The sequence below is a fragment of the Hipposideros armiger genome, unplaced genomic scaffold, assembly GCF_001890085.2.
Source record: "Hipposideros armiger isolate ML-2016 unplaced genomic scaffold, ASM189008v1 scaffold_202, whole genome shotgun sequence".
Taxonomy (NCBI): domain Eukaryota; kingdom Metazoa; phylum Chordata; class Mammalia; order Chiroptera; family Hipposideridae; genus Hipposideros; species Hipposideros armiger.
In genome coordinates this window covers 1,829,905-1,844,094 of record NW_017731552.1, presented here as the reverse complement: position 1 = coordinate 1,844,094, position 14,190 = coordinate 1,829,905, and the positions used below count along the sequence as shown (strand labels likewise).

The 14,190-nt window shown below is 51.9% G+C and overlaps 1 protein-coding gene across 8 annotated transcripts in view; it reads left to right on the top strand.

Moving 5' to 3' along the window:
- PTPRS (protein tyrosine phosphatase receptor type S) overlaps nt 1–14,190 on the top strand; it is a 111,957-nt gene that overhangs the window by 74,520 nt on the left and 23,247 nt on the right. For 4 of the 8 annotated variants that reach the window (XM_019653402.1, XM_019653401.1, XM_019653405.1 and 1 more), the window contains exons 7-11: nt 4,183–4,452; nt 6,195–6,776; nt 7,744–7,877; nt 8,278–8,422; nt 13,815–14,120. In XM_019653402.1, the coding sequence (XP_019508947.1) occupies nt 4,183–4,452; nt 6,195–6,776; nt 7,744–7,877; nt 8,278–8,422; nt 13,815–14,120 (1,437 nt within the window). Of the gene's footprint in view, nt 1–12; nt 176–4,182; nt 4,453–6,194; nt 6,777–7,743; nt 7,878–8,277; nt 8,423–13,814; nt 14,121–14,190 lie in introns of those variants that run through there. The other 4 variants (XM_019653407.1, XM_019653408.1, XM_019653409.1 and 1 more) reach the window with 2 other exon arrangements.

The window sequence follows — 14,190 nt, the reverse complement described above, 5'->3', positions numbered from 1 at the left end:
AAACCCGCCACCCCCCACCGCCCACCTTCCTGAACCCCTCACCCACGCGGGTCCCCCCCGCTGGGACCCCGGGCTACTCGGTGACGAGAAGAGCTGGAAACGAGAGCCAGCTGGAGCGTGCTGAGGACCAAGGCTGGTGTGGTCCCCTTATAACCCGCCTGGACCCTCCATTCAGGTCGGTAATTGGGGGCGGGGATCCCGCGGGGCTACTCTGTCCCGTGGGCTCCGCGCCCACCTTATTTTCTAACCCGCACCTCAAGCTTGCAGCCGGGGGTGGAAAGATGATGTGGGTGGGTGTCAGCACCAAACTGGGCAGAACACAGTGTCAGCCACCCGCCCTTGCCAGCTGGGAGGATGCCCTGAAGTCTTAAGAGACCCCCCAAGGGGGTTCTGAGTCACCTAATGCCAATGGGCACAATCCTCCCCAAACTCGAGGCAAACCAGCCCTCTTCCTACAGCACACCCTTAGAAATTAAGAGGGTGGATGAGAAAGCAAGTGGGCAACGTGTCTTAGGTGTCAGCTTTTATAGCTATTGGCAGATCCATTTAACTGATGGCTGCCGGCCATGTTGGGGATTATAAGCACTAAAATTACTGTTGTTGATAAATGCCCTCCCACATTTAACTGACTTATAGTTAAAAACCCGGCATAGCAAGTCTTTTCCATATTCAAGATGTATGCCTTGTCTCTACTTCTGAAAAAAGTTACTGTCCAAACTGCGATACTTCCTAAGGGGAGGTATTTTAAGATCAGATGTGAACAGGGTCTTTTGGGCGAGCTGTTGAGCCTTACAGAGGGATAAATTGGGCTCACATTTAACCTTTAAATCCTAAATCTAGCTCTTACTGCCTTAGATGTTCCAACAATCTCTTTCAGTATAAGCCTTTTACTGAAGGCTTCTGGGTATTTATTATGATAGCTGCTGGTTATTACTCAGCTGGTTACCGGACACTATTCAGCTGGTAGGAGCATATAGGTGATGGATACTTTGCCCTCCAGGTGTCCTAGAGGATAAGGACACACAAGTGTGAAAGAGCCAGATGCCGAAAAGGGACACCTGGCTATGATTTTTGCTACTTATCATGGTGAGAGAAGCAAAGGCCCGTCTTATCTGAGAGGCAGGGACCAGGTGTGCCTGGCTTTCATCTCTGGTCCCCACCACTTCCTCCCTTTGTCTTCCAACTAGCCCTGTCACCTCTCATCCACAAAACAGGCATAAGAACATTTGCATCTCAAAATTGGGAGGCATAAAGCAAGACTGGGGATTCCATAGGAATTTTGACTATTTCCATTTAAAAAAAATGTTTTAAACTTTAATTCATCCCCAAACTCCCTTAAGGTAGAGTTTCTAGTTGATCTTCCCAGCACCTTGGAAATCTAGAAGGGAACATCACTGGCCCCATGCCCAGGCTGAGCATGGGCACTATCCCAGGCAGCTTAAAGGCCTCAGCATGTCACTGATGGCCTCCATTTCACAGATGAGGAAACAGAGGCTCCAGAAGGATGAGGGACCTTCCCAAGGCCACAGAGCTCCTTCAGCCACATCAGCGCCCCCATCTCTGCCTGGAGAGGTTTGCTGAGGCCTTGAGGAGTTGGTCTTGTGTGATTAGTGACTGGTCCTCTGTTTTTTCAGCCGTAAATGACAGGGTGTCCCTGAGAAGCGGGCTAAGAGGGCTTTATAGAGGGGATTCCAGTGGGGCTGGGTTGGTTTGCCCTGAAGGTTGTTTCTCCAAGGATGTCACCTCTGTGGCCGCTGAGGCTCTTGGTGCTGGGTAGGAGGGCCAGACCCTGTGTTCTGCCAGGGGTGGAGGGGCATCTCCCAGGGGAAGCCACAGCCCTCCTCCTTTCAGACCCCGATTTTCAGCCCCACACCCATTCCATGTTTTGTTTTGTTTTTTTTCTTGCTTTCGGGTGTCTTGTTCGGAAGGGTTTTTTGTTTGGTTGGTGTTTTGGATTTTTCTTTTTTTCCACTTTGTTTCTTCATTTGTTTCTCCTGGTTTTGTTTTGGACGTTGATGCCGTTTTCTGTCCTTGATTAATTAGCTCCCCCACGCTCATCCCCCATCGTGTTCCGTTTCCATGACAACGCAGCGGGCATCCCACTCCTGTGCCTCGTGGATGCCGGCGGCTGGCCTGGACCGCGTCCACTGGCTGGCCAGACCCCATTCTCTTCCCCCAAATCCCCCTACCCTCCACCCAGCCCTGCCAGAAACCCCATCTCAGTGCCCTGCCCCCACCCTCCTCACCCCCAGTCTGTCTGCATGACCCCTCCATCTCCCCTCCCTGTCTCCCCACTCCTCCCCTCTGGTGACACCTTCCACTTCCTCCATCTTGTCTCCAATGTGACTCTGGACTTTTCGTGGGGCTTCCTTTTCCGAATGGCTGCCAGCTTCTTGGCCCTCCTCCTTGCCCCCACAGGGCTCCCCCCTTTTCTTGGCCTCCATCTGGGATTCAGGGAGCAGGGTTTAGAATCTCCAGCTGGGAACCCAGACTGGAAGAGGGAACCAGGCTGCCTCCCTTTACCCCCTAGAGCCCCCTCCTCTATAGGGCAGGTGACACCCCCTACCAACACCCTCTTAGGGGTGCAACTGTACCCCCAATACCATGTGAAAATTAGAGGCAAGTCGGGAAGCTGAAAGTCACTTTGTGACCCTGTTTTGCCTTTTGAGCCTCTAGTCTGTCCTCTCTGCAGTTGGAGACAAGACTCCTTCACCCACCCAAAGCTGGGGACACACCATAGGGCTCCCACGGCCCTATGATCTTTCCTAGGGACAGGCTCTTTCTGACTAGAAGGGTTTACCAGGCTAACCCCAGTCCTTCCCACTGCAATTAAACCTCTTCTAGGGGGGCAGCCCCGGAAGTTCAGGTGCCCATGAGCGTCCACTCTCTTTCCCGCTATCCCTGAAACCCATCTAACTTCTGAAAACGGAGCCCCCGAAATGTGTCCTGCTGCCTTCATGGTCTGTGAAATGGGGACAGAAGGCTGCATCCGCTTCCCCGCTAAGAAATGCACAGAACATGCCCGTTTTCTCAGCGTTCAAGTTCATCCCCCTGTTTTTTATTATTACTATTATTATTACTATTTATATTCTATTCTGGCAGGGCTGTGATGTGACAATGTGACATCTCACATTGGGTCACATCCACTAGAATTAATATGCAGCATTGAAGTGGGCCCCCTCCCCCCTCCTTCTTTCTCTGTCTCTGTCCCTCCCTCTCTCTGTCCCTCTCCCTGTGTCTTCTCTTTCTCTCTGCTCACCTGTCTCTTCTCTCTGGTACCCACATGAGTGTGCAGTAATGCCCCTGAGATCTAGGCCTCTTTGATGCATTAGCGCTCTCTGTCCCTCCTCCTGCCCCTCTCTCTCTCTTTCTCTCTTTCTCTCTTTCTCAACCAATCTCTTTTGCATGCTGTTTGTGACTCTGAGAGCTGCATTTATCAATGGAAACTTGTGAGATCCGACAGAAGCTTTTAGAAGGGTTTCTATACCCCAAAACCACAAAAATTTCATTAGAGTTTCTCATCTTTTCCTGGAGGGCCCCCCGGGAAGTGGGTGGGGCCCTTGAGTCACCAGCGGAGGGTGACTCAGCTGGTGGGGGGCTGAGATCCTGGCCCCCTCTGCCTTCTGGTTCCAACTCCTTCCATGTTCTCCCCACTCCCTGTTCATCCTTCCCAGAGCCCCCCACATGCAGCTGGGATCTTCCAAAGCTCCCCACTTGGGAGAGCGGGCGGAGGGGCTGCTCCCTGAAGCCACATCCGTCATCAAAGATGAGAAACAGCTGATAAATTTTTGTGTTCATAACTGTGCTGTGACCAGCCCCTCTGGTCTCTGAAACCCTGTTGCTATGAAATAATGCTTCATGTCTCTGATTATATATTGATATACCTCTCTCTATATTGTTTGTGAAGTACCTTCTTTTAAAGTTTTGGTTTTTTTTGTGTTGGAATTTGGTTTTTTAATTTGGTTTCTTTGTTTTCTTTTCATCTGGATAAAAAAAATTGTTTTCAACTGGGGGGAAGAAAACAGCCCTGTTTATATTTAAATTGTTTTCCGCTTTTTTTTCTGTTTTTTCTTTCTTTCCTTCTTCCTTCCTGCTTTTCTTTCTTTTCTCCTCTGGATTCCGTCTCCCCCCACCCCCCAACCCCATGCATCTCCCTCCCGGCTGCCGCTGCCATCCCCCCAGTCCGTCGTGTGGCTCCTCGATTCTCCATCTTGCCCATGAGCCACGAGATTATGCCAGGTGGCAACGTGAACATCACCTGTGTGGCCGTGGGCTCACCTATGCCATACGTCAAGTGGATGCAGGGGGCCGAGGACCTGACGCCTGAAGATGACATGCCCGTAGGTCGGAACGTGCTAGAACTCACAGATGTCAAGGACTCTGCTAACTACACATGTGTGGCCATGTCCAGCCTGGGCGTCATTGAGGCCGTGGCACAGATCACAGTGAAATGTAAGCAGGGGGCATGAGGGAGGCAGGTGGTCCCCAGACCCCAGTAGGTGATAGGGTACAGCTGGAAAACCTCTGAGCTCTGGCTTCGGTCATTCGGGCTGTTAAGGGGACAGTTCTGTGGACATATATTTATTGGTTAAAAATTATTCTGGATCCGGCCCCAAGGAATGAGACATGGTCTTACTCTCTTGAGCTCAGAGTCTAGAGTGGGAAATGCCCACATAGCCAGGTAGCCATGATAAAGGCTGATTAGGGCTGTAGCACTGTTCACACCCCCAGAGTAAGGTGCCACCTCCCCGAGAAGTTAGGTCAGGGAAAGAGTAAAAGTTGAAAAGGAATGAGCCAAAGAAGACGGGGAACAGTTCTAAGAAAAGGGAACAGCTTGTGCAAAGACTCAGAGAGAGAGAGAGAGGGAGGGCACGGTGGAAGGGGCGTTACAAGGGACTATAGATTCTCCTGATGTCTCAAGTTTGTGGCAAGATTCAAAGGAAGGTGCCCTCATATTTTTCTAGCTTTAGAACGGGGGCCAGCAAACTAGAGCCCTCCGGCTGAATGCGGCCCTTCACTTGTTTTTATAAATAAAGTTTTATTGGCACATGCCCATTTGTTCACACCTTGTCTATAGCAGCTTCCTGGCTTCCTGGCTACAACGGCAGAGCTGAGTAGTCTCAGCAAAGGCCTGCAAAGCTGAAAATACTTACTGTCCAGACTGTTGCAGGAAAAGTTTTAACAAGCCCTGCCCTAGGGCCATAGAAAGTATCCGAGTTAACTGGTTGGTTGGTCATTTTGCTGAGGGATTGAGCTCCTCCTGGTGAATGCTTCCTGGGGCCTGTGTGGTGTGAGATCTTGGGACAAGCCAGAGAGAAAGTCACAATTATCCAGGTGCCGGGACATAGCTGGAAACAAAACTTGGTCCCTGTTGGTGGGGAGAACAGACAAATGTGAAAAGGAGATAACTTTAGGTGGCAATAAGACCTGGGCACCGCCAGCCTAAGTAGTGAGTGAGGCCTTAAGGCAGCGGTTCTCAACCTTCCTAATGCCGCGACCCCTTAATACAGTTTCTCATGTTGTGGTGACCCCCAACCATAAAATTATTTTCATTGCTACTCTATAACTGTAATTTTGCTACTGTTATGAATCGTAATGTAAACATCTTTTTGTTTTCCGATGGTCTTAGGCGACCCCTGTGAAAGGGTCGTTCGACCCCCAAAGGGGTCGCAACCCACAGGTTGAGAACCGCTGCCTTAGGGAATGGTTTTGGAAGGAGCCAGCCAGGTACAGGGAACAGCAAGTGTGAAGTGGGAACAGATGGAGGGGCCTGTGGCTGAGCAGAGTGAACCACAGAGAGAACTATGGACCACAGGCCACCAATGTTTCCTTCAAAAGTAAATATTTTTCTTAAGTAGCAAACATGTTTTTAACAAAGTAAATATTTTTGGCTTTATGGGACATCTAGTCTCTGCTGCAGCCACTCAACTCTGCTCTCATAGTGTGATAGCAGCCATTGGTAATACCTAAACATGGCTGTGTTCCAATAAAACCTTATTTACGAAAACGGGTGCCAGCCCACAGTCTGTAGTTTGCCGACCCCTGCTATAGGTGATGGGATAGCAGTCATTAGACCCGTGGTCACTGCCAAGGAAATCAAGGCTCAGAGAGGGCAGTTGTGTGGCTGAAAGTCACACAGCCTTCAGGGCCCACAGCCAGCATGCCCAACATGTAACCTTGTCCCCCACCCATAGCTCTCCCCAAAGCCCCTGGGACTCCCGTGGTGACAGAGAACACAGCCACCAGCATCACCATCACATGGGACTCGGGCAACCCGGACCCCGTGTCCTACTACGTCATCGAATATAAATCCAAGAGCCAGGATGGGCCATACCAGATCAAAGAGGACATTACCACGACACGTTACAGCATTGGCGGCCTGAGCCCCAACTCGGAGTATGAGATCTGGGTGTCGGCCGTCAACTCCATCGGCCAGGGACCCCCCAGCGAGTCAGTGGTCACCCGCACGGGTGAGCAGGCCCCGGCCAGCGCGCCCCGGAACGTGCAGGCCCGCATGCTGAGCGCCACCACCATGATTATCCAGTGGGAGGAGCCCGTGGAGCCCAATGGCCTGATCCGAGGCTACCGGGTCTATTACACCATGGAACCCGAGCACCCTGTGGGCAACTGGCAGAAGCACAACGTGGACGACAGCCTGCTGACCACTGTGGGCAGCCTCCTGGAGGATGAGACCTACACCGTGCGTGTGCTGGCCTTCACCTCCGTGGGTGACGGGCCCCTCTCAGACCCCATCCAGGTCAAGACACAGCAGGGAGGTGAGATGCCTGCGGCGGGCGTGGCTTCTGTGGGGCAGCAGGGTCCTGGGTGTCCCAACAGAGGGAGAGGCGCTGATACCATGATGTGCCTCCTCCTGGCACGTGGCTGTCTGATCGTGCCTGGAAGCAACAAAGTGCTTTCTTCATCCCTCACGGTGCTTTAAAATATTTTCATGCTAGCATTTCAGAGCGGGAAGTTGTCCCAGAAAACCCACATTCCTGGCTTCGCTTGGAAAATCCGATTTGGCAAGCCCCACGGGGCTCCAATCGGACATCCAGGTAGATCCCTGCAGCTGCGCCTGAGAAAAGGGGTGCGTTTCCACTCCTCTCCCTCTGCTCCATGAATGGACTGGCCCCCATCGGCATCTGAGTTTGAGAATCCCTGGCCGCTGCCCTCACTGGAGAGGTGCATGCTGCCCGTTTTGAAATAACACATGGAACGTACAGCTGTCCAAAGGCAGGACTGAGGGTGGTGGGGGTCATTTAGGTGTTTGGAGCCCCAGTTGTTCCAGAACCCCAAATCCAGGAAAACTCGGGCAGCTCAAGTGAAGGGACAGGATATTTGGGACTCTGCCTCTGCCAGGCGGATATGGGATGGAGACCCATATTTCAAAATTTCATCCCACCAATTTCTCTGTCATTTAATTCGGGGGAGGGGGAAGCCATGGGGGTGATTTGAAAAGGGGATTTTTAAATGTTTTTTTTCCACTGGAAGCAGAGGGGGTGGGGGAATTCAGGTGGATAACTGACATCAAGGGGCAATGGGAGGGACCTGGAAAAACAAGAGTAATAAGAGTGGGAGAACATTCTGGAAGCATCTTGAGATAAACAGCCTGTCCTTCAGGGCTATGCTGAGCTTCATGGGACTCTTTTTGGGGAGAATGGGGACACCTGGCGAGTTGGGCGCCCTCTGTGGTGTGGACCCCTCCTGGGCCTCCCTCCATTTGTTCCTTTGCTCCTCCCCCAGTGCCTGGCCAGCCCATGAACTTCCGGGCTGAGGCCAAGTCAGAGACGAGCATCGGGCTCTCGTGGAGCCCCCCACGGCAGGAGAGCATCATCAAGTACGAGCTCCTGTTTCGGGAAGGAGACCATGGCCGAGAGGTACCTGGGGGGCTGGGCAGGGGGTAGGGTGTCAGTCACTGGTGCCTCCCTAGCCCTCTCTGAGCTTCCCCTCGGGTCTCGTGGACTCTGTGACTGGATGTCTCTCTTCCCCTCCTCTCTGCCCCTGTGTGCTGCTAATTTTCCCACCTCTCTCCATTTCTCCCTCTCTGTCTGTCTCTGTCTCCCCCTTCCCTCTGCCCACTTTTTTCTCTCCCGTGTCTCTCTATATATAATTCATTGGTGTCTGTTTCTGTGTGTCTCTTTGTTTCACTTTATCTGCCTCTCTTTCGTAATCTCTGTCTGTCTGTCTGTCTGTCTCTCTCTCTCTCTCTCTCTCTCTCTCTCTCTCTCCATCTCTGTGTCTGTCTCCCTCTGTCTCTCCCCCTGCCCCTGCTCTCAGGTCGGGAGGACCTTCGACCCCACCACAGTGTTTGTGGTGGACGACCTCAAGCCTAACACGGAGTACGCCTTCCGCCTGGCGGCGCGCTCTCCACAGGGCCTGGGCGCCTTCACCTCGGTGGTTCGGCAGCGCACGCTGCAGTCCAGTAGGTGTCTCGCGGACCCCGCCCTCATCTGCGGGGAGGGACCCTCGGCCAGCGCAGATGTCCTCTGTGTGCATTGACCAGGGCGGAGCCTGCTTCATTCAGGGGGTGGGGGGCGCCTCCAGCCCATCCCCACCCCGCTCTTCAAACTCAGACACATCCACCAGCACTGTCTTTGGTTTCCCCACCAGGGCAGTGAGGGGCTCCGCCGTGGGGTCCCCCAGGGTGCAATTTCTCTGTCTTTCTGGGGATGAGACGTGGCTGGTTTTGTGGTTTTGCCTTAGTTGCTGACTGCACCTCTCTCCCCTCTTCCACTCCCGGACTTGGGGCTAATTGAATGCCCACATTGCACCCGTTTCCCAGACGTTTGGAGGGGTACATGAGGCTGTCACAGATCACATCCCAGAGAGAGCAAAGGGTGATGGTCCTTTCTTCCCCCAAGACAGGGCTCCCGTTACTGAGGACAGGGGCGGTGGGAGTCAGAGCTGACACTGGGTTTTGCAGGTAGTGCAGGGCCCCGTTCAGGGCTCTCAAATTCCTAAAGTTTTTTGTTGTGCCTACCTGGCCCGGCCTCCCTGTCCCAAACAAGTTACTTTTTGACCAGGACACTGCAGCTGGCTCTGGGCCACCCTGTGGCCCCTGCCACCACCCTCCCTGCTTGCTCTGAGCTCGGGCCTAAGCAGACCTCTCCTCCTTCGGCTCCCTCCTCTCTGCACAGCCTTTTTCAGCGTGGCCTCTGGCATGGTCTCCACCACCATGGTCTCCACTGCCGTGGCCTTCGTTGCTGTGGCCCTCCTCCTCTCCCCCTTCTCAGTCAGTCACGGCGTAGCCACCCAGGCCTTATTCTGGAAGCAGCCTCAGTGTTCAAATATTCAACCCCCTCCCAGGTGTGTGCACCCGGGTGGGGGGGTCACGGGTCAGTCAAGAGTGAAAGCCACTCAGGCCAGGATGTCTGAACCGCTGGGATCAGGGGCCTTAGAGAGACAGCACCCCGCCACCCCCGCCTCCTTCCCTCCTCCCGGCTCCCCCATGCCAAGTGCTCTGCAGCTCATAGGCGTCTGGGTGTGTTTGTGTGTGAGGCGATCAGTGAGGGTGTCCTGTGGCTTGGGCGGCCACGTGAGAGACCGGCACAGGTGCCACAAAGGTGAGTACGCGCTGGTCTCAAGCAGGTTCACAAAGACAGCCCACCCTGCGTGCCCCCCACTTGCCCAGCAGCTCTGGACTGCACAGACAGTCCAGAGCCCAAATTCAGCCCCCTAAATTCTCCACCCCACTGCCAAGAGGCACGTTTGCCCACAGATTGGAATCTGGAACCACAGGCTACTGCACATACGTGTCCGTGTTTCCTACCATGCCTGCCCCCTTCTGAGATGTCATACAGGTTGGGCCGGATTGTGAAGGAAGCGGCCTCCACGGTCGTCAAGAAAACAGCTTTGGCCCAGCCACGTGAACTTCTGGGGCGGCCCAGGACAGGGAGTGGGGGAGAAGGGACTCCCCACTTCTCACCCAAGATGGGTGGGGCCCAAGAAAACTGGCAACCAAGACTCAGGGCCAGGCGTATCCCCCCGGGGCTGCGGGCTTCTTAGGCTGAACTCAAGGGTAGGTGGAGGCCAGACCACTCAGCCGTGGGTCTTCCCAGACACCGTCCCACCTTCTCGCCTCGTCGGCGCCAGGCCGGAACTGCAGCATGCCCACACTGGGGGCCGGAGCAGGGCTGCAGGCCCGCTTACGTCTGGAGACCCACCCAGAGATCGGTCTGGCCTTGTAGCTCAGCACTCGCCATTCCTTCCCTCGTAAGAAAGTCTTATAAGTTAGCAGTTGAAGAGTGGAAGGTAGGTAACCAGACTGGGAGTTTTCTGGAAGGCGTCTTTCTTTCTTTTATTATGGTTTTTCTCATCATCATCACCATCACTGTTGTTTCATATTTTATTATGGTTTTGGTTTTGTTTTTCCTCTCCCTTTCTCAGCGATTCCATTCCTTCCGGCACATTCCTCAGTTGGTTTTTCCACTCCTGCCTGATTCCCCCGGGCACTATTTGGTTGGGGTGGCTGGTCAAGAAATGGGGGAGGGGGGACCCCACATGTCTAATTTTGGATGAGGAGCTCTGGTATTTCACTTTAAGTAAGGCTGGACGGTCCCTCTAGTTGAAGTAATCCATTGGAGTGGCCTCTGAGGTCTCTCATAGCATGTTGTCTTTGAAGATAGGGTCTTCTGATTCATCTCTGGATCCCAGGGGTTAGCACAGGGTGTGCACGTAGTAAGTCCTCTATAAACACATGCTCAGTGAACAAATGTGGCTGGCATGATGGTGAGGATTCTCTATGCCTTGACATCGAGCAAGGCCAGCGCCCTTTCTGGTTTTACCTCCAGGCGAGATCTAGAGTCCTGGGAAGCTGAGGGAATGTGGCCAGCCATCCTCAACTGGCCTGAGCTGATAGGAGGTACAGGCAGAGGTCAGAATTATCAGCCTCAAGTTGAGACAGCCTTGGACAACTGCTGAGCCTGGGTTCAAATCCTGCCTCTTGCCCTGTGCCCTTGGGCAGGCAGCTTGCTGTTCCCCGGCCTAAGTTTCTTCATCTATAAAATGGGAGGTGGTATATGAAAACCACCCAGGATGGGTGCCACCTGGCACCCAGTAGGTACTCATTCAATGATAACAGAAAAAAAGGCAGATGGGCTTCAAAACTGTTTTCCTCACCTGTGACATGGAGTGGGGCTGGAGGGATGATAGTTCTGGCCCCCTAAGGGGGGTCATGAGAATTAAATGAGGCGCAATCAGTGGGATGCATTTTGAATCTATAAAGGGCTTAGGGTACTGAGTATACAGAAGGTGCATAAAACGGTTTATTATCAGTAATGCCCTTAATACAGGGCCTGGCCCATAGTAGGTGTGCAGCTCATGGAATTGTTGCTGTTATTCTGTAAAGACCTTAACACACAGTAGGTACTTAATATATGGGAACTATCAGTCAACAAAGCCTTTAGCACACTGCCTGACACACAGTAGGTGTTCCATATGTGCAGCTGCTGTTTTAAATCTAAACATGGATTGGTGCAGTGCTGGGCATATAATTGGCACTCGGTGAATGGAAGCTATTAGCAGTTTGTCACAAGGTTAACATGGGGGCTGTGATTATTCTGCAAAGTCCTTGACACAACACCTGGTATATAATAAGTGCTCAATAAGTGGTACTTTCTTTAAAGAGGTGAGCCTGGTGCCAGGCACATAGTAGGTGCTCAGATGGGAGCCACTGTCAGTGTGAAAGGGCATACATAACATGGTGCCAGTACACAGTTTTTGCTTAAAACATGGAGTTATCTTCAAAGCCCTTGGCACCATGTGTGCAAATAATAGGTGCTCATAAGAACTATTACCATTTTTATATAAGGCCCTTAGCATAGTGCCTTGGCACCCAGCAGGGGCTTAATGTATGGGGATGACTACTGCTGTTACCCAGTAACAGTTCTTGACACTCAGTAGGTGCTTAAGAAATGAGAACTATTAGTGTTCTACAAGGCTCTTAGTATAGTGCCTGGCACATAGTAGTTGCTTAATATGTAAGGGCAGTTTTTCAATTAAGCCCCAAGCACAGTGCCCAGCACACAGTAGGTGCTTAGAATGTGGGGAGTATTACTATTATCTGATAAAGTCCTTAGCACAATGCCTGGCATACAGTAGGTGCTGCATAAAAGGCAACTTTTTATCTTTAGAGAGCTATTATGATGCCCAGCCCATAGCTGGTGTTCAATAAATGAGGCTTGCTATTGAACTGTAATGGGTTTATTGTGGTGCCAGGTGCACAGTAGGGACTTAGAACTCTGATCTATAAAAACCTTGGTACACAGTAGGTGTCTGATAAACAGGTACTTGTAGTATTACCTTATACAGCCCTTGGCATGCTAACTGGCACAGTAGGTGCTCAAGACATGGGCATTATTTCAAGTGGACCGAGAATGTGGTTCTGGTTGAAGTAAGCCATTGGAGTGGCCTCTGGAGTCTCTGGTAGAACAGGTGTTCAGTAAATAGATGCTTTTACTGTTAACCTATGACATGCTTAGCACCATGCCTAGCACATGGTGGATACCCAGTAAATGAGTCTTTTACTGCTATTTTCATAACACCACTATTCTCCTGGCACACAGTAGGTGTTCAGTAAATAAATGTGCTTACTCTTATTTTATGAAGCTCTTAGCACTATGCCTAATACACAGTAGGATGCCCAATAAATGGGGCTTTTATTGCTATTACCTAGCATAGTTCTTGGCACACAGTAGGTGTTCCATAAATAAGTATTTTACTGTTACTCTTTGAAGCCCTTGGCATGGTGCTTGGCACATAGTAGTTACCTAATAAGTGGGGCTTTTATTGCTTTTCTGTTTGACATGCTGGCTGGCACATAGTAGGTACCCAGTAAATGGGACTTTTATTGCTATTCCCTTGGCAGTGCTATCCCCCTGGCACACACTAGGAGTTCAGTACATTTACTATTATCCTATGAAGCTCTTAGCGCACTGTGCCTAGGATATAGTAGGTGCCCAATAAATGGGGCTTTTATTGCTATTCCTCTGACTGACCTAGTACCTGGCACATAGTAGGTGTGCAGTAAATTAGTGTGTTTAGTTATCTCATCCCTGGTGCTGTGCCTGGCACACAGTAAATACCCAGTAAATGGAGCTTTTGCTACTCCTCTGGCACAGTGCCTTGCACACAGTAGTTGTTCAATAAATAAGTGTTTTACTATTACTCTCTGAAGCCCTTGGCACTGTGTCTGGCACATAGTAGTTACCTAATAAGTGGAGCTTTTTGTGTTTTTCCACTTGTCATGGTGGCTGGTGCATAGTAAGTACCTCGTAATGGGGCTTTTATTGCTATTCCTCTGGCACAATGTCTAGCACACAGATTTCAATAAATAAGTACATTTACTATTATTCTATGAAGCCCTTGGCATGGTGCTTGGCACATAGTAGGGGTTCGATAAATAGATGCTTTTGCTGTTATTCTGTGAAGCCCTTGGTACCATGCCTGATGCATAGTAGGTACCTAGTAAATAGGGCCTTTGTTGCTATTCCTGTCTTCACAATGCCTGGCACATATGTGTGTGCTCTACAGGGACTGTGGCTGCCCTCTACCTAAGACCTACTGTGTGCCAGGTAGATGTAGCCCCATAACTGAGCACAGTGTTCTTGGCCAGCCCTCCCGCTCCACCCCCACCCACCCATCTCACCTTTGGTTGACACCCGCTTCTTTTGGGTTCGACTTCTCTTTGCTTTGGTCCTGTTTTGTTTGTTATCATCTTCTTTTTTATTTTCTCTTTCCCATCTTTTGTTTCCCCGCCCCTTCCCCTGCCCATCCCATTCCCTTCCCCACCCCCACGTTCTCCCCACCTCCAATAGAACCGTCTGCCCCCCCTCAAGATGTTAAGTGTGTCAGCACGCGCTCCACGGCCATTTTGGTAAGTTGGCGCCCGCCGCCGCCGGAAACGCACAACGGGGCCCTGGTGAGCTATAGCGTCCGCTACCGACCGCTGGGCTCGGAGGACCCGCAACCCAAGGAGGTGAACGGCATCCCCCCGACCACCACTCAGATCCTGCTGGAGGCGCTGGACAAGTGGACGGAGTACCGCATCACGACTGTCGCTCACACAGAGGTGGGACCAGGGCCCGAGAGCTCGCCCGTGGTCATCCGCACCGACGAGGACGGTAAGCACTGCCCTGGCCCTGGGACCCCCTCGCAGGCCCCAGCCCACCCCGCCTTGGAGCCTCCTGTCTG